The sequence below is a fragment of the Equus asinus genome, chromosome 5 (assembly GCF_041296235.1).
Source record: "Equus asinus isolate D_3611 breed Donkey chromosome 5, EquAss-T2T_v2, whole genome shotgun sequence".
NCBI lineage: Eukaryota > Metazoa > Chordata > Mammalia > Perissodactyla > Equidae > Equus > Equus asinus.
Genome location: NC_091794.1, coordinates 104,980,780 through 104,999,498, shown reverse-complemented (window position 1 = coordinate 104,999,498; position 18,719 = coordinate 104,980,780). Strand labels below are relative to the sequence as shown.

At 53.0% G+C, this 18,719-nt stretch overlaps 1 protein-coding gene across 1 annotated transcript; it reads right to left on the bottom strand.

The window, feature by feature from the left end:
- Positions 1–808: 808 nt before the first annotated feature.
- NPPB (natriuretic peptide B) lies at positions 809–2,667 on the bottom strand. Its single transcript, XM_014849868.3, has 3 exons — positions 2,117–2,667; positions 1,636–1,891; positions 809–1,077 (listed from the first exon to the last, which is right to left on the bottom strand). The coding sequence occupies exons 1-3, from the start codon at positions 2,240–2,242 to the stop codon at positions 1,061–1,063; spliced, it is 399 nt and encodes a 132-aa protein (XP_014705354.2). The 5' UTR covers positions 2,243–2,667; the 3' UTR covers positions 809–1,060.
- Between the last annotated feature and the right edge of the window lie 16,052 nt (positions 2,668–18,719).

Sequence of the window (18,719 nt, the reverse complement as noted above, 5' to 3'; positions counted from 1 at the left end):
GTTGCGTGGTCTGGGAGGCAGAGAACACAGGGTGCCTGGGGAGGGGGGCCCATAGAGGAGAGGGCAGTGACCCCTGCCAGGACTCCCTGCTGGTCAAGGCAACACAGTAGGATTCTGGTGGTTGTCTCCTTTTCTGCCTTAGAATGAGGGGCCTCTCTCTCTGGGGCAGAGAGGAAGTGGAGATGTGGGGCCCCAGAGGAGGGGCACCCTGAAATGCTTAGCCTTCTGTCAGATACTTCTAAACTCACGTGCTCTGGAAATGAAAATGCTATTGAACTCAAAGGGTCTTTTCCAGGATGACATCAGAAATTGAAGGCTTGAAGCTAAGGGTTAGGGCAAGACGACGGGATCACTGCCATTCAGGAAAGCACGTGAGCCAGTGTGTAACATACACACACACACACACACACACACACACATACACACATACGCACACACTCGCTGCCCCCAATCTCTGAGATTTTTAGCTTGAATCTTCTGGAAACCACAAAGACCAGGGAGAATGCCCATAAGGGCAGAATTCCAGGCAGAGGGAAGACCAGGCGCGCAGACACTTCGACACACACCCTCACGTTGCACGAATTCATCAGGGACAGCTCCACTCCCAGGGAGAAGCTGCCGGGCTTTGAAAAGTAGCTTCTGCAAGTGTCTCAAGTGCTCGAGTATTTATAGACATTTCAGAGCATGAAAAACGCTTAAAGAAAAGAAAGCCGTCCACCTGCCACTTGACTAGCCCTTGAGACCACATCCCTTCTCCACCCTTAATGGTGTCTTAATACACCTTCGGGACCATCAAGAAAACACAAGGTTTGGGTTTTTCGTTTGCGTTTTTTTAATGATGGATTATTTTTAATGCACAGAGACAAATCAGTTTCAAAAGAAAGAGCCATAACATTGATTTTATTTCACCACGGCAAATTTGTGCTAAAGGTAAGAGCCATCTTATATAAAACAATCTAAATAAATAAATAAATACAAATAAATAAATAGGAGTTGCTTCAGAGGGGATCAGGGGGTTGATGGAGAGTCAGATGCGGTTGTCTGCGGCCAGGACTTCCTCTTAATACCTCCTCAGCACTGTGGGGGGAGGGGGAGAGGATGATGATGGTTAGGGCGGAAGACTGAGGCAGGATCTGAGCTTGTCCTCACTGTGTGCCATCCCTGCCACCACGCCCCCACCCTCAGCTGATCCAGACGTTTGAGACTTTAGAATAATCCATTTCTCTGCACCTCAGTTTCCTCATCTGTAAACTGGGGATTACTGATGCCCTGATGATCCTGCCCTCTGCCTTTGCAGTTACGGACAGCTTAGGGGAAACCAGGAGAAAAACATTTAGGACTCTTTCTGCTCCAAGGAGGGACTGCCAGACAATGACTGGATTCCCACCCTAGGGCAATTCTGCCCCTTTTGCTAAGAGGCAGAGAGTGGATAGAAGGTGGGTGGGGACTCATGGGCATGGTGATGAACGGCATCCACATTTAATATTTCCAGAAAGGCACTCCTTGGCCCTGAAGACTGTCAGCAAGAGGGAGTAATGTCCAGGTGTCCTTCCCTCAGAGTGTGGTCACCAGAGACATCAAACCCAGGAGTGACTCTAATGGTGGAACACAGTGGGAACGGGGGTGGGTGCTCACCATTGCAGCCCAGGCCGCTGAAGGAGCCGATCCGGTCTAGCCTCCGCCCGAAGCAGCCCGAGTTGTGCATCATCTTGGGGCTGTGTAGTCCCCGCAGGGCCTGGAGGACCTTCGTGCGGGGCCCAAGGACACCTGTAGGGGCTGCCCCCCGGGTCTCCGAGGCTTCTGCGGGGCCACGGTCCTGGTGGAGGGGCTCCAGGGTCATCCGCTCTGCCTGCGGCTCCAAGACGGAGTCTCCCAGACGGTCCAGCAGCTCCTGCATTGGGTGGGGGAGACCAAGCTTCAGAAACCCCCAGCTACCCTTGATGGCACCCTGCCTTGGGGACAGGGTCCTGGCACCCAATCTCATCGCTTTCCTATTCCCTTATCACTAATTCCCAAGGGAGGGTGGGGACCATTCAGGACGGTAGATGGGGACAGGTTCTTACTGCTGCCGGCCCCCTCCCGGCGGCCCGAGTTTATGCAGTCCCTCAGCACTAACCTGTATTCCGGACTGTTCCGAGGCGGGGCCGAGGCTGCCCAGTGGGTAGGAACGACCTCCCAGCGGCGACAGGTGCAAGAACAGGAGGAGCAGGAGTGCCCGGGGCAGCGCCATCTGCAGGTCCATGTCGCTGGAGAGGCGGGCAGATGTTGCGGCCGCTGCTACTGCGCTACGTCCGGGTTCACGTCTCACCTCCTCCCGGCCCGCGGGGGCTCTCCTGGATCCTCGGGCAACCGCGGGCTTTTATCCCGGGCCTGGGAGCCGGGCCGGACCGGCCATCCGAGGTTATCTCTGATTTATCGGCCGCATTCCGGCCCGCTGAGCTCAGGGTGGGGGAATGCACCCCTCCGCGCCTGCGACCAGTCCTCGCCCGGGGTGGAGGCTGGGGAGAGCAGGCCTTGTATAGAAATGGGTCTGGCGGGGGGCGGGAGCACGCGGGGGACACCAACAGGTCCCTCGCCTCCCGCTTCCTCCTTTCCTGCAAAAATCCCGGGGTCTTAGCGTGGCGCTTTCCCCTTTCCTCCCCACCCGCAACCATTCCTGGAGAGGGCAAGGAGAGCTCCAGCGTTCCGAGGCCCGACGCAAGTGCAGGACGCACGGGGTGACTCAGAGCGAGAACAGCCCCAGGCAACACCCCACCAGCGCGCGCGTCTTCCCTCCCCTCCTGCGGCTCGGCGCCGCCCGTGACTCTCCCCGGCCGGCCTCCCGGGCCCCTGGCCGCTGTCCGTGGTTCTGATCTCTCTGAGCAAACTCTGCGCAAGAGGTCTTGCTCCCCTCAACGCAGGTCCAGCCAGAAAGACAAGCGTGGGGCAGGGGCGGGAGACGTCTAAGACCCCTCCCCATCCTCTCACAAGCCCCTACACTAGGATGCTAATTCTCCAATGTCACCTGATTAAAAGCCTGGGTGTGACAAGGAACTTCTGGAATGCCGACCCCGCTTCCATCCCTTAAAGGGTAGAACTGATTTGGCAGGAATTTTGAGAGGCAAGGCCTAGGGATGAAGTCATCCAGGAATGCCTTCTATCGAATCTCCTCCAGGTGCCAACACCTTCTCTCCCCCACCAAGCCAACACAGACGGAAAAAGCAAGGATGACTGGGAGATGGTTATCTATCTGGTGGGACACAACAGGTGTGAAGAGTACTCTCCCCTTATCTGATCATCCATGATCTAATTCCCATTAGCAGACGGTCTGGACCTCCCATCTGTGATTACAAATGAAGCTCCAAAAAAAAAAAAAAAAAAAAAAAAAAAAAAAAAAACGGCCCTGGGGAGAGACACAGCAGATTAAATAAAGTGTCCACGACCAATGTCACCACTCCTTCCAGATAACGTGCTAACAAGCAGCAGGATGAGGGAGCAGGGTTGTCCAGGAAGGGAGATAAGTTTATCACATAAATGGAAAAGGGGAAGCAAGGGGCAGAAGCTGTGACCTCTAAGCCAATGTTAACTTAAAAAAATAGCATCTGCCAGATATGGAGTGAGAAAGTGTTCTCATCCCTCATTTTTCAGATGAGGAAACTGAGCTTAGTCTGCTCTCTTAAGGTCACACAACTGACAAGTGGTCAAGTCTGGATTCCAACCCAGGCAGTCTGTTTTCAAACCTGAAACTTCTGATCATTGCCAGAGTGATTGCCAGGTGTTTCTACTAAAAGAACTTTAGATTAATCATCTCTAAAGTTACAGGGAGCTGTGCTGTGAGGGATGTGCAAGTCTGGTGGCTGTGTGTGCAAGAGGAAGGGTGTCAAGTATGGCTGGAATGAGCATTTTGCAGATGCAGATCGGGGAGGGGTAAGGGCTGTGTAAAGATGCCAGTCCTGGGAAGATTCTCGAAGCTGGGGCAGTGTGTGTGTGAGTGTGCGCATATGCATGAAGGAGATTGTGATCTCACTGGGGAAAGAGGTAAGTGCTAAGCCCTCTGACAGAGCCTCCACCTGCCCCCAGCAGGGGGAATTGTGGGAGTAGACTTTAGGGAAGATGCAAGACTGAATACCTCCTCCAGGGCCTTCTGTCCAGGGAAGGACAATATATCATCAATCAGCTCCTGTGCCAGATTATTCCCACAAACATTTACTGAGTGCCTACTGTCTGCCATGCACTTTCCACTTCTATTAAATGGAGCTAATCATACCGTCTATGCCACAGCATTACCACCCAAGGATTAAATGAGATGATATATGTAGTCGGCTGAATAATAGCCCCTCAAAGATGTCCGTATCCTAGTCCCCAGAACCTACGAGTATGATACTTTACATGGTAAAAAGGGCTTTGCAGGTGTGATTAAGTTAAGGATCTGGAAGTGGGGACATTAGCCTGGCTTACCCAGGAGGACCTAATGTAGCCACAAGGGTCCTTATAAGAGAGAGGCAGGAGGGTCAAGGACAGAGAGAGAAACGGAAGGATGGAAACAGGGGTCAGAGAGGAGAGAAGATGCGACCCTGCTGGCATCATTTAAGAGGAAGGAAGAGGCCACGAGCCAAGGACTGTCGTTGGCCTCTAGAAGCTGGAAAAGGCAAAGAAGTGGCTTCTTCCCTAGACTCCGGAAGGAGCACAGGCCTCCTGCCGGCACCTTGATTTTAGCCCAATGGAACATACTTCTGCCTTCTCATCTCCAGAATTGTAGGAAAATTAATTTGTGTTATTTGAAGCCACTAAGTTTGTGACAATTTGTTTCAGTAGCAATACGAAACTAAAGCAGTGTATGTAAAATGCTGGGCACAGTGCCTGGCTCTTAATCAGTCCTCACAAAGGGTGGTGGTGGTCGCAGTCCTGGTTTTCTCTATGTCAAGCCCTAGGTGCTGGGTGCTGGGTGCTGGCTACAGAGAAAGAAAGAAGACTCTTAATTCACTCAACAAACCTTCGTTGAAGACCTGGGGTCGCAGTGGGCTGGAGTCCAGACTGTGGAATCAGACTGCCTGGATTCGACCCCACCTCCACATTTACCACTTATGTGGCCTCGGGCGGTTACTTCCTCTCTCTTCACGTGGTTTCGGGTCTAGCTCACAGGGTTGCTGTGAGGATGAAACGGGACTGTGCAGGTAAAACTAAGCTTTCTGCTAGGAGGTGGGAAGACACAATGGACACGATGAATCCTGCCCTTGAGGAGCGTACAGTGCAGGAGAAAGATAGACGCGATTGCAGGCCCCCCAGGATGACGTGATCACCAACATGGCAGTGAGTTCTGGGTGCTCTGTTATTTATGACTGAGTGGCTTAAACAACAAGGATTTATTTCTCACAGTTCTGCAGATTTGGTATCTGGGGAGGGCCCACTTCCTGGTTCATAAGTGGCCATCTTCTCACTGTGTCCTCACATGGTAGAAGGGACAAGGGAGATCTCTGGGTCTCTTTTATGAGGGCACTAATCCCATTCATGGGGGCTCTGCCTTCATGACTTAATCACCTCCCAAAGGCCCACCTCCAAAAACCATCACGTTGCAGGAATGGGTTTCAACATAGGGATCTTGACGGGACACAAGCATTCGGTCTATAGCCCCTGGGCTCTTGGCAGAAGGAAGAAAATGCAGGAAAGGAAAAGTTGGGGGCAGTTGGGTCCAGTCAGGAAGCACGGCTCGGCCACAGATGTGCCGAGCTCCCCCGTCCTGCTCTAATCTCCAGTCCAGTCCTGGGCAGCCATGGGGCAGCATGAGAGCACTGGGCACATGGGAAAGGGGAAGGAGGAAGCAGAGAGCACTGTGCAGGCAGTCAGCAGGTGGTGGGTGCACTGACTCCCTGTGTGGCTTTGTGCAAGTCATATTTCTGCTCTGGAACTCCGTTTCTCCTCGTGTAGAATGAAGAAATCAGACCAGGATTTCTCCTAGGCTCGACCGCCCTGCTGTAGTCAGCCGCCCCTAGTTCATGGTTAGGTCTGCTTGCCAGCTGCCAGCCCCTCATAGTGCCTCATCTTCTGTGACCCTTAGGCCTCCTCCAAAAGGCAGACACCATCTGCAGAGGGGCCGTCAGACCCTTCACAGCTGTGGCAGGCATCGCATGCACGTGCACGCATGTGTGTGTGTGTCAGGGGTGCTTTGGAAACCAGCCTGAGTGTGTCGATATTCTCTGCTTTTGAAGTGAATCTCTAGACTGACGTTAACGAAGGGAGGTCAGAGCTTGGCAGCCTGGAAGGAAATCGCTATTAGCTCTTCCCACCCCATGTCCAGCCTCCCCAGCAATATCTGGAGCATCCGAGTGTGGCGGAGGGGCTGCCCCTGTGTTGCGGGGTAATAGTCTCCTCTGTCTGTCTGTCTGCCTGCCTGTCTGTCTGTCTGTCTCTCGCTCTCTCTCCCTCTCTCTCACCCTCCCTCCCATTGCCGTAACCTCATAAGGAAAAGGAGCTCTGAGAGCAGTGCCGCATGAGATGTTCTCTTCCTGGAAGAATGGTCAGCCTTCATAAGGCTACAGACACTTTATAGAACACTTTCTCTTTTCCTTCTGAGGTACATTGGTGGCCTTGAGGGGACACAATTGATCTGATCTTACCATGGTCCTTATTAATATGTGTAAGCCAAATGAACTAACGGGCTGACGTTTAAAAAAGGAACTCTGAAAGGGTCATCTTATCTTTCCCACACCCCCGGAAAGGACTGGACTCATATTGTCCCCGTAGCTGATGTCCCGGTGACATCACTGGGGCCCCTGGATCCAGCAGTGCCTGAAGTCAATCTACTTTGGATTTTTCACTTATGTGAGCCAATAAATCTGCCCCCCCCTTTTCCGCTTTGACCAATTTAAGTTAGATTTCTGTCACTTCCATGCCAAAGATTCCTAACTGACACAGTTCCCAGAAGAACCTGCATGCCTTTTTCTTAGAAACGTTTCTTGAGGCCAAGACATCTCAGCCCTTGGTAACAGCCCAAGGTCTAGAGCCTTTGCAGACAAAAGAACTGAATGCTGTCTAATTTCACTCTCTCCTCTTGCAATGAGAGTTAATCCCCCGTGGTCAGATGGGAAGCAGAAAACGTGTCTGATAACTTTCCAAAAAGCTGTTGGAGCCGGAGAGAGAATTAGAAGCAGGATTTTCTTCAAATCCAAACAGCAGGCATGGATCAGGAGGTGGGAGAGATGCAGGAGGAAGGAGGAGAGACACCCCAGAATCCACACCCTGCAGGGCTCTCTCCTGGGACGGTAGGGAGAGATGGAGGAATTAGAAGGTCCAAAGCCAGCCTTCAAGATGCTTATCGTCTAATTAGGCAGCCAGCCCTGCCCCGTCGCCAGGCTGAAGGGGGCTCCTTAAGAAGCAGGGCTAAGGACATGCAGGTCAGGCCCCACAGCCAGTCAGGCATTTGTGTAGCCTGTGACTGCCATACCAGAGACACCATGAGAAAGTGGTCCCTCCGCCCCTGGAGGAGGTTCCTTCCCGAGGTCCTCCTGGTCCAGGAATCTCACCTCCTTCCTGCCGGAGAAGAGGCCAAGGCACATCTCAGCTCAGAGCCCAGAGCCTGGAAATGGGGATGACAATCGTTCTCTGATGCTGCCAGTGCAGGAGGGAGATGGAGTCTGAGCCCAGCGTCCCATGGTGGGTAGGGGCCAGACCTCAGGGGAAGCCGCTCTTAATCTCCATGGGTCGGGGGGCACCGGCTTCACCCATCATAAGTCTGGTTTAGATGGTTCGGAGCCACCAGCTAAAGGTCTGGTTTGCGCTCCAGTGGAAACAGAACTACGTAGGGGAGCCCTAGGAGAGATGCTCCATGGCCCACACTGGGTGATTCGGCGAAAGTAGCTGACCTCGCAGGGAGGAGCTGACCTGGAAGGCTTGCCCCCCACCGCCTCCTCAGCTGGGAGAGTCTGTTCCCATGGGCTGGGATGCCCTAATTAAACATCTCCTCCTACCCGGATTGGCCCAGAGACAGAGAGAATTAACGAGCATGCACCTGGAGCCAGGCCCTGTGCTCAGGGATCTTCTAGGAGAGCATTTCACAAGGGCACATCTATGATGAGTAAGCTGGGGCTGAGAAACTAAAAGAATCAATCCTTGCTTGTCTGAAATTCAAATTTAACTGGATGTCCTATATTTTTATGTGCTAAATCTGGGTCCCCAGATGCGGAGGGGAAGGTAAGGATTGCCCGCGCTTCTCCCTCATAGAGGGGTCTTTTGTCCGAAGGTACCTGGAGGCAGGATCCAGGGCGAGGGGCATTTCTCAACTTGTATTAGCATCCTCCTTCCACGTTGCTGGGCTCAGGTTCTCGCCGCCCGCCTTTGCTGCGCCGGACCCCGCTGCCTGCCTTCAAGGGCGCTGACACTGCGTGTCTGACCACCTTGGGCCGCCCTGGGCGGCGACAGCCCGACACTTGGCCGAGAGAGAGAGAGAGGGGCGTACCAGCAGCGAGGCGGCACAGACCTCCTGCCCAGCGGCCAGTTACTGAACGGATGCAGCTGCAGCCGCGCAGGCCTGTTCCCTCCCCGACTTGGGGTCGTCATCGCTCCGCAGGCCCCCCGCACCCACGTCTGCTCCCCCCAACCCCATCCCTCCTCCGGTGTCAGGGAAAAGAGCACAGCCTGCCTCTGTCACTGAGCTCCCTGCTCCGTGAAAGCTGCATCCGCTCCCGAGGCTCAGTCTCCCCGCCCAAGCCCAAGGGATGGGTGAGATTTCCAGCACCAACCCTCCCTGAAAGTTGCCAGCTACCAGCTGTGCCTCCTCAGGCAAGTTACCGAACCTCTCTGTGCCGCTGTTCCCCCGTAAGTAAAATGGGAACAATACGGTCTTTTGTGAGGATTACAGGAATTAACCCTCGTCCAGCGCTTGGGACAGCGCCTGACAGGGACTGAGCTCTCAGAAATCTTAGCAGCTTAGAGCCGCCTTAGACTCAGGGACTTGGAACCTCCATCCTATCCTTGCGGGAGGGTCTGTGGAATCTTTCCCTGGAGATCTGTCGCTTTAGGACTTGACTCTTCACCACCAGACACTTGTTAAACGAACTGTATGCAGAGTATGGCTGGCCCTTGTCCCTGGGTGGCTCCTGTGGCACGCCGGTGTCCTCTGAAAGTCTTGTAGTCAAGCAGCTTAATTTCTGCTTCGCGCTTGGTGCCCTTTCTCTTCCGGCAGCAGGTCCGGGCAGAGTTTGCTCTTCCGCAGACTCTCAGCTCACGGGCGATGGAGCACTGCCCTGGGCAGTCACCTTCTTGGCTGGGAATCGGTTCCACTCCCACTGGGCAGAGGAAACGTCAGCGGGTGAGAGCTGAATAAAGAGGGGTGGGTGGGATGAAGTCTAGGCGCCTGCCTCCCTTAACCCCACCCCAGGTTTTTAGGGATGGATGGAAGAGCCCTGAGAGGCACATAGGGTGCGAATTTCACCCGGGGTTGACTTTGCTGTTTTAGCAGCAGAATATTTACGTCACAACACTAACCCACAGCCCCACGGGTAAGAAGGATAAGCACAGGGCTGCTCTGCTTGGACCAGCCTCAGACCCCCTGGGTTTCCCTTCCTTCTCCCTGTCTCCCCAGGGCGTTTCAGCCCTCACCCTGGAAAACACGGCCTCTGGTCCTCTGCCTTTTTACAGATTGGAAAACAGAGGCCTGAGGAAATAAGGGTCCCTGTCCAGGGCCACACAGGAAGTCAGTGTTTCAATTGATTCAACTGTGAGTTGGGTATAAGGTGGGTATCTGGGTATAGGGTCGTTGTAGGGTCTGGGTGGACGAGAGCATACAAAGGACATCACACAGGGTGACACCCACACTCCTAGTGACTGAAGGCTTTCTAGGGGCCAGGCGCTTTTTACTTTTAACTACTTTCCAACTTATGGAAAAGTCCCAAGAATAATTCAGAGAACTCCCATATACCCGTCACTCAGATAAAACCATTTTTGGCATATTTGTTTTCTCTTGGATTAGTCAGAATATGACACATAAAGCACAGGCAACTGAAGAAAAAATAGATGAGTTAGACTTCATCAAAATTAAAACTTTTGTGCATCAAATGACACTATCAAGAAAATGAAAATGCAACTCATATTTGAAAATACTTGCAAATCATATATCTGTTGTGTCCAGAATATGTAAAGAACTCTTACAGTTGAACAATAAAAACACAAATAGCCCAACTTTAAAAGTGGGCACAGGATTTGAATAGACATTTCTCCAGAGAAGACATACAATTGGCCGATAAGCATGAAAAGATGCTCGACATCATTAGTCATTAGGGACATGCAAATCAAAACCACAATGAGATACCACTGTATACACTAAGATGGCTATAATTTAAAAAAAAAAGGAAAATAAGTGTTGGAGAGGATGTGGAGAAATTGGGGTCCTCAGACACTGCTAACGAGAATAGGAATTGGTGCAGCTGCTGTGGAAAGCACTTTGGCAGTTCCTCAAAACATTTAGCATAGAATTACCATGTGACTCAGTGAGCCCACTCCTAAGTATGTACCCAGGAAAGATGAAAATATAGGTCCATGCAAAAACTTGTCCACAAATGCTCATAGCAGCATTATTTATTATAGCTAAAAAATGGACACAACTCACATGTACATCAGCTGATGAATGAATAAACAAAATATGTCATATGCACACAATGGAATAGTACTTAGCCGTGAAAAGGATAAAGTGCTGATCCACGCTACAACACAGATGAACCTTGAAAACATTATGCTGAGTGAAAGAAGCCAGACACAAAAGACCACGTGTTGTATGATTCTATTTATGCGAAACGTTCAGAATAGGCAAAGCCAAGGAGACAGAAGGCCGATTAGTGGTTGCCAGAGGCTGGAGGGAAAGGAGGAACGGGGAATGGCTGCTCATAGGTACAGAGCTGCTTTTGGGGGTGATAAAAATGCTCTGGAATCAGTCATGATGGTTGCACAACCCTGTGAATATACTAAAAGTATGGTTAAAACACGGGAGGTGAATTATGTCAATAAAAAAATTGGACAACATTCCTTAATTTTCTATGTTCTGCAACAATGGAGGGTGGGAATACCTTGGCTTTACAGCTGTGGGAGGATTTCCCCATGAAACTATCTGAGACCGGATTTTTGTTTGTTTCATTTTGGGTTTTTTTTTTTTTTGCAGGCATAGTTTGTGGAAAACTTTTTCTGCCTCTTCTACAGAAATAAGTCTATTTAAATTTCATTTTATCTCAGTTGCAGTTAATTTTGGAAAGCTGTATTTCCCTAAGAATTCATCTGTTTGGTCTAGGTTTTCACATTAAGGTGCATAGAGGTCTACAAAGTAGTCTTTTGATATTTTAAACTTCCTCTCCTTCCACAGGTGTAATTCTTCCATCTGTACCCCCGCCTTTGTTCTAGATGCTTAGCAGCCTCCCTGGCCTCTACCCTACGTGCTGGTAGCATCCCCTCGCCCAAATTGCGACAACCAAAAAAGCCTCCAGATATTGCCAGATACCCCCTGGGGGCAAAAATGCACCTGGCTGAGAACCACTGTTTTAAATATTGTACTCAGGATAGATGCCCACGAGTGAGCTTGACCAAATTAAAGGCTTTGAGCGTGTCCGCGGACCTCCATGCTGATGAGCAGCCGGCCCTCCGGCAGGACTGTGGCAGTTCAGTCTTTGTCATGAGGGTTAGGCGAATGGAGTCAGGGATGCTCATGGAAGTTGTGGGGATGCCTGTGAAAAAGTGGATCTTACACACAGCACAGTGAGTGCCTTCCACGGCGGCTCGCACGCCTCCTGGGGCGCCATCGACGCTGCAGTCGCTGGGAAGGGCCGCGCAGAGCACGTCTCCAGGCAGACAGTGTTCGTTCAGACTATGCTGTGAACACAGCTGCCTCTATGTCAGTGGGGGTCCCTGCGAAGAATAAGCGCATGGTGGCTGAGATCCTGCAGACACTCTGGGAATGGAGTAGGGGAGGCAGGGAAGGAGCAGAGAACAGAGAGAGGGCGCAGGAGCGGGGAGCCAGCCAGGCCTAGAGCGCCACACTCATGAATGGCTTGGAGTGGGGGGCACACGTGGGGACGAGCTCATGAATGGCCGTCCCAGAATGTTCACATGAGGGATATTAACAGAGCTGTTAGAGGACAGTCTGTGCTTGGCGAGGGTCAGCACGGAAGCTGGGCTGAGTGCTTGCGAAGCAAGCCCTGCGACAGGCCCACCGCAGGAAGTGGGAATGGCCTGGCAAGGCTCCGAAGGCCACTGGCCAGCTCTTCTCCCCTGACGTTACTGCCCAGTGAAGGTGGCCATCCCCCGCAGGCTCAGAGGTCGAGCTGCAACCTCCTGGACATGGGGGACCTGGGGCCGTTCTCCCTCACTTAAAAGGCTGTGTGGGACAATGTGAGGAACTGGGACGGTAGCCGGGATGTGACAGGAAAATCAGAAAGGGGCATTGTTCCAAGTGTACTGGTGTCCCCTCAAATCCACGTCCACCCAGAACACCACAATGTGACCTTAGTTGGAAATATTGTCTTTGCAGATGTAATTAGTTGAGATGAAGTCATACTGGAGTAGAGTGGGCCCTAAATCCAATGGGACTGGAGTCCTTATGGGAAGAGCAAAGACGCAGGTACAGACAGACACACGGGAGGAAAGGCACATAAAAACGGAGGCAGAGGTTGGAGCGATGTGTCAACAAGCCGAGGAACTCCAAGGATTGCTGGCAGCCACCAGAAGCTGGAAGAGGCAAGAAAGGATCCTCCCCCCGGAGCCTTCAGAGGGAGCACGGCCCTGCCAGCACCTTGATCTCAGACTCCCAGCCGCCACCCCCAGTGTGGTGCTTCATTACGGCAGCCGCAGGAAAGAACACAGGCATCCTGTGTTTGTGAAGCATCTTTGGCCTGGGCCTCTCACATCCTCAGGTCTATGCCTCAGGTCTCTGGGGGACTGAGACCTTAATGGGGCAACACTGTGCAGCAAGGCAGAGATTGGGGTCCTGAAGTCAGCTCGCCTGGGTTCAGATGTCAGTCCCCCTCTTACTAGCTGTGGCAGATGAATCTCCAAGGACGGCCACAAGATCTCCCACCCAATACTCTTCCTACAACGGGTCTTTGACTCTCCTCCCATCAAAAAGTGGGTCCACATTCCCTCCTCTTGAATCTGGACAGGTTTGTGACTATGGCAGAAGTAACACTCTGTGGGTTCTCAGGCTAAGTCATAAAGGGCGAAGAAGTTTGTGCTGCTCACCAGAACACTTGCGTCAGAGCACTGGGCCGCCGTGGAAGGAGGCCGACAGCCCTGAGGCCGCCATGCTGCGAGGAAGCCCAAACTAGCCACCTGGAGAAGCCCTGAGGCCACAGGAAGGGAGAGAAATGCCTGGCCAGCCGCCTGCAGCGGCACAGAAGACCCTGAGCCAGAAACCCCACAGACCGTCCCAAGCTTCCTGCCCACGGAAATCACGAGACAGAATAAAGTGATCACTGTTGTTGTTTTCAGCCGCTAAGTTTTGGGCTGATTTGTTGCACAGGAGCTGATCACTGAATGCCAGCTGTGTACCTTGGGCAAGCTACTGTGGCCTCTCAATGCCTCACCTGTAATAACCGCACCCACCGGGGGGAGAAAGACTAGATGAAATGATATATGTAAGGCATTTATCACAGGGCCTGGCGCAAGTAAGCGCTCCATCCAAATTAGCAATCATGCCCATTATTACGCTATATAACTATACAAGAGATAGTTAGCGTGCATAACTCCCACCAAGAAATCAGTTGCACCCATTTTGGGGGCCAGGAAAACTGATCCTCCAGCCCCAGGCACGCCTTCAGAGATTGCAGCCCCTGTGGACATCCTGACAGTGATCGCCTGTGAAACGACACGCTGCCCCAGGACCACGCAGCTGAGCCCCTCCCAGGCTCCTGATCCACAGGGGCAGAGCTGGGAGAGATGCAGTCAACACGAGCCCAAAGATGTGGGGACGGACTCTCCCCAGAGCCGCCCGAGGGAGCGTGGCCTCCGACCTGTCAGCCCAGTCATGCTGATTTTGGACCTCTAGCCTCCAGAAGTGGGGGAGTTCTGTTGTTGAAGGCAGCAAGTTTGCAGTAATTTGTTCCAGTAGTTGAGGGACACTAACAGCGAGGGGAGGAGGAAACCCACAGAAACAGGTCCGGGAGGTGGCTGCGGAAGTGGGAAGGAGTCAAATTTCACGCCTGGTGCGTCCCCTTTCTCGCCCACCCCCTCCCTTCTCCCACTAATGCACACCCCAGCACTCCCCACCCCCTTTAAAATAATTTAACCTGTTGCAGTAAACAGGCATCAACTTTGAAACTAAACACATTTTTAAATCTTTGAAGGAAAGAAGAGCGGGGAAAAAAGCAAGCCCACGCTCATCTCCTTCTCTCTCTCCTCTCCCTGCCAGCCTCTCCCCTTCCCAGCAGCGTGCCTCCGCCAGCGGTGGGCACCCGCTGTCAGCACCCAGGCCAGCGGGATTGTTGCAAACTCTGTCACTCTCACGGCTGATAAAGCCCCACGACCTGCTCGTCTGGAGCCTGGGCCTCTGGGCCTGATAAGTTGGGCCTGTCAGCACCGTGTCCACACCTGCTCCTGGCCTGGCCTCCCCGAGCCCACCCCTGCTCTGGGCTTCCGGCTGCCTGTTTTCAGCCAAGCCCTGGCCACCGTGCCTAGGCCAGGCCACAGTCACCTTGAGATGACCCCAGGGAGCCAGGCCTGCAGCCTCAGGATTGGGGAGGGCAGTTCATTCAGGACTTGGGGTGGGTCCATCATGACGGAGACTGCTGTTCAGGCCCCTATTTCCAGATTCATCCATGGAGGCAGCATCCTAGCCCTTCCTACAGCAGCCAGCTAGACCAGGAGTGTGATCTTGACCCCTGGGAGACATTTGGCAACGCCCAAGACATTACTGGTTGTCATAACTAGGGAGCGGGGGGAGGCCAGGAACCGCCAAACATCCTACACTGCACAGGGCAACCCCCCAACAAAGAAGCATCTGGCCCCAAATGGCAACAGGGCTGAGGCTGAGAAACCCCGAGCTGGACAACACAGGAGCAAGCCTGAAGGTAAGGCCTCCAAACACGCCACCCACAGATGAAAAGCCAAGTCTAAGCACTCCTGGGGGCCTGGGCGTGGACCAGAGGCCGCCCTCAGCTCCACACGGCTTGGGAAAGGCCAGATCATGCCAGCATCTCCCCAGGCCGGCTCCCCAGGGGCCCAGCCAGGCCCTTCCCTTCCCTCAGGGATCAAATGCAGGTACTTCTTGATGCTGCAGCCCCTCGGCCAAGCTCATCCCAGGAATGACATGGAAATAAGAGCTACTGTCTTCCCCGTGCCAATCACGAGCCAGGCACCATGCCAAGTGTTGTTGTTCCTCTCGGTGTTTGCATACACACCTCGGGGAGGAGGGGATTGTCACCAAGCCCATTTTACAGCCAAGAAAACTGGGGCTCAGCGCTGTTAACTGACTTACCCAAGGTCACCATTATGGTCGTGTGGAAGCCCCAAACCCCAGGACCTCAGAATTACCTTATTTGGAAATAGGGTCTTCACAGAGCTAATCAAATTTAAATGAGGTCATTAGGGTGGGTCCTAATCCAAGATGATTGTCGTCCTTATAAAAAGGGGAAATTGGGACACAGAGACATGCACACATGTGAACATAAAGCCAGTAGTGAGGGTGATGCTTGTACAAACCTAGGAACCCCAAAGACAGACAGTAGACCGCCAGCAGCTGGGGGAGACGCAGCAGGTGCTCCCTCGCATCCTCAGAAGGAACCGACCCTGCTGACACCTTGATCTTGGACTTCCCGTCTCCAGACTGGGAGACGGGAAGTCCTGCTGTTCGAGCCCCCAGTCTGTGGTCCTGTAAGAGCCCAGCAAGCTCACACAGCCACCCAGCCCCTGGGGTGGGCTCCAGGTGGAGCTCAGCCCTTCCGGCTCCAGACAGCCTCGGCCCACAGTTCTGTCATTCCTTCTGGGACAGCAATCATAACACTCAACAGATTGCTTCAAGTAAGGACTCAGCTTCCAGAAGCTTCATTTGTTGCTGCTCATAAGACCTAAAATAATGCTGCTAAATAACACACTTAATCCGTATAGGCAAGCACCATCCCAGGCTGTACAGTGCGGTGTTTTTTACCGTAACGAATAATTCGGCTGAGCCACACAGATAGTTAGTGAGTCATTAGGAGTAGAACCTGGACCCTGGAGGTCCGAATGACAGACTTGGGTTCAAAGCCCGTTCTACCACCCACCAGTTGTGTGACGTTAGGCGAATCACTCAGGATCTTCCAGCCTCGGGTTCCCCGGGCTGTAAAATGGGTGGAACACGAGTGTCTACCTCACAGGTTCTCAGGAAGTTAAGTGACATGATGCCTATAAACTGCTCAGCACAATTCTTGGCACACTCTATCCCCTCAATAACTAGCTGTTATGATTATTACTCTTATTATGACTCCATCTTCTGGTCCCAGGAAGATTGATGGGGGGGCGGCTAACGACGATCGTTGACTTTCATCTCTGGGGACCCCCTGTGCTGTTTTCCAGCTCTGCCATGTTTCTCAGACCTGGAGCTAAGAAGACCTGGGAGATTCAGGAGAGGGGTGCCGGGGCCCGCCCCCCACACTTTATTCACACGGTTCCCGGAGGAAGTCACATGGGTGATCACACGCCGAGCATGAAGTGCTGTCAGCAGCGCTGCCACGTTCCGGGAATTCTTCAGCCCCGTGCCGGCCCAAGGGGAGTGTGCGCGTGTGCAAGCGTGATGAGAGCCTGAGCTGCCATCACACAGGACGTCTTTGCCCAGTGCAGAATAACCGAGGTCCCGCACTAGGCGCTGAGGTCCTCCCATCCCAATCCCAGCAGGCACCGCCAGCCAAGCCTGGGGCCACTTCCACCAACACACCAGCATCTGTTCCCGGTAGGAGAGCTGGAGAACCTCTCAGGGAAGGGAGGGCAGCCCAGGACGGGCGCCCCTAAGAGCTCCTCTGGGCCCTCCTGCTTCTGAGAGACAGGCTGGGTCTTCCCGAACTTCCTGGGGCTCAGCAAGCGTCAGTAACACCAACCATGAGCCTGACACTCTGCTGGGCAGAGGGGACCCCAAAATGTCCCTGCCCTCAAGGAACTTGTCGTGAAGAAGGAGGGAAAAACCAATACATTTTTTTGTTGTATTTTGCTTTGCTATGTTATTCATTACAAAGGCCAGATCTCACAAAGTTTTCTCCCAAAACCCAGAAATCAGTGATCAAAAAGTAGCAGAAGAGAAAGCCTCGAGCCACATCATAAAAATGTGCACATGCGGGCTAGGGGAAGGGGGTGGCAGGTGACCAGACTTTGGTTTTCTTTAATTTTATTTTTTGAGAAAGAGTAACACATGCTCACGGTAATGAAAAGCAAATTGAACTTCTGGAAAGGGCGCGCCCATCCGGACCCCATCCCTCAGGCTGCTCCCCTCCTGACATGCACCCATCCACTTCTGACATCTCCTTCCACGGACACCTCATCCACACACAAGCACATCCATGTCTGTGCCTGATGATGCGTCCAGTATTTTGCGTCTCTCTCCTTTTTCACTTGAATTACCAAGCTATTCAAGTACTAAATCAAATTACCTTAGTGACAATTCTATATGAACACATATAGACCAAATAGCGTAATCATGTAACATAAAGTCCGAGCATGAAATGAGGGTGATGGTAAAAACCAGGCAGCGGACATAAGCCAGGACTCCCGAGACACGTGTGTCTTAGAAAGAGCCAGGAGAGACCCAGCCAAAGCCAAGTTGAATATAGCTCAACAATTGAACCATATTTTCTGAGTGTTTCTCGTGTCTTCTAAGTGTGCGACAGGAGGCCTGGGGATAGGAGACGCCTTGGGCCTAGCTCTGAGCCCCCACAGGCTCTGAGCCATCAGTCCTCACATCCCAGCAATTCCCAGGGAGACAGTCTGGGGTTCAGAGGGGACCAAGCTCACCAGGCTTTGGGGAAGACATGCACATCATTTCCCTCATGGCTTCCTTCTACTTGTTTCGAGAATTCCGGCAGCCTCCTTGTCTTTCAAAGTCTCCAGGAACCCTGGCTACAGAGAAAGCACAGGAATGGGAGCCCACTAGGGCTGGCCAGTAAGCGACGAGTCCCCTTGTGGGTCAGCACTGTGGACAAGGGCCCCAGGCCCTTTCTAGCTGCGCCCTCCACATCCCCTTCCTGCCTCCTGTAGTGATCTAATCCTTCTTTGCCCAGGCAGCCCGTTTACAGAGGGGCACAGCCACCAGCCCAGATTTCTAGGCCCCATTGCCCAAGCATGACCAGGGCAGTGCCCTCTTGGGTTCCACCTCAGGTCACTCAACATGTGTTTTCGAGTACCTACTATGCGCCAAGCCCTGGAGGTAGAATGGCGAGCGGCCAGCGGAGTGTACACAGAGCTCCCATCCTAATGGGGACCACACACACAGGTGATGAATGGTAGCAAAGGGTCCTATGGACACAGGGAGAAGGAGAATTGGCCTGAGGTTGGCCTGGGCAGGCCATTCTGAGGAAGTGACGTTGACGCTGAGTGAGTGGGGCTCAGCTGAGCAAGGAGGAGAGGGCAGCAGGTGGGTAGGCCTTGGCCAAAGAAATTGGCATGTTGGAGAACAGTGTGTGGCTGGAGCATGGGCAGAGAGGCAGGCAGGCTGGACCTTGGGGGGACTTCTGGGCTGGGACAGCTGGCCCCTCACTGGCTCACATTTGCAGCCCGGCCCAGGGAGCTCCAGGATCCAAGATGGCCAC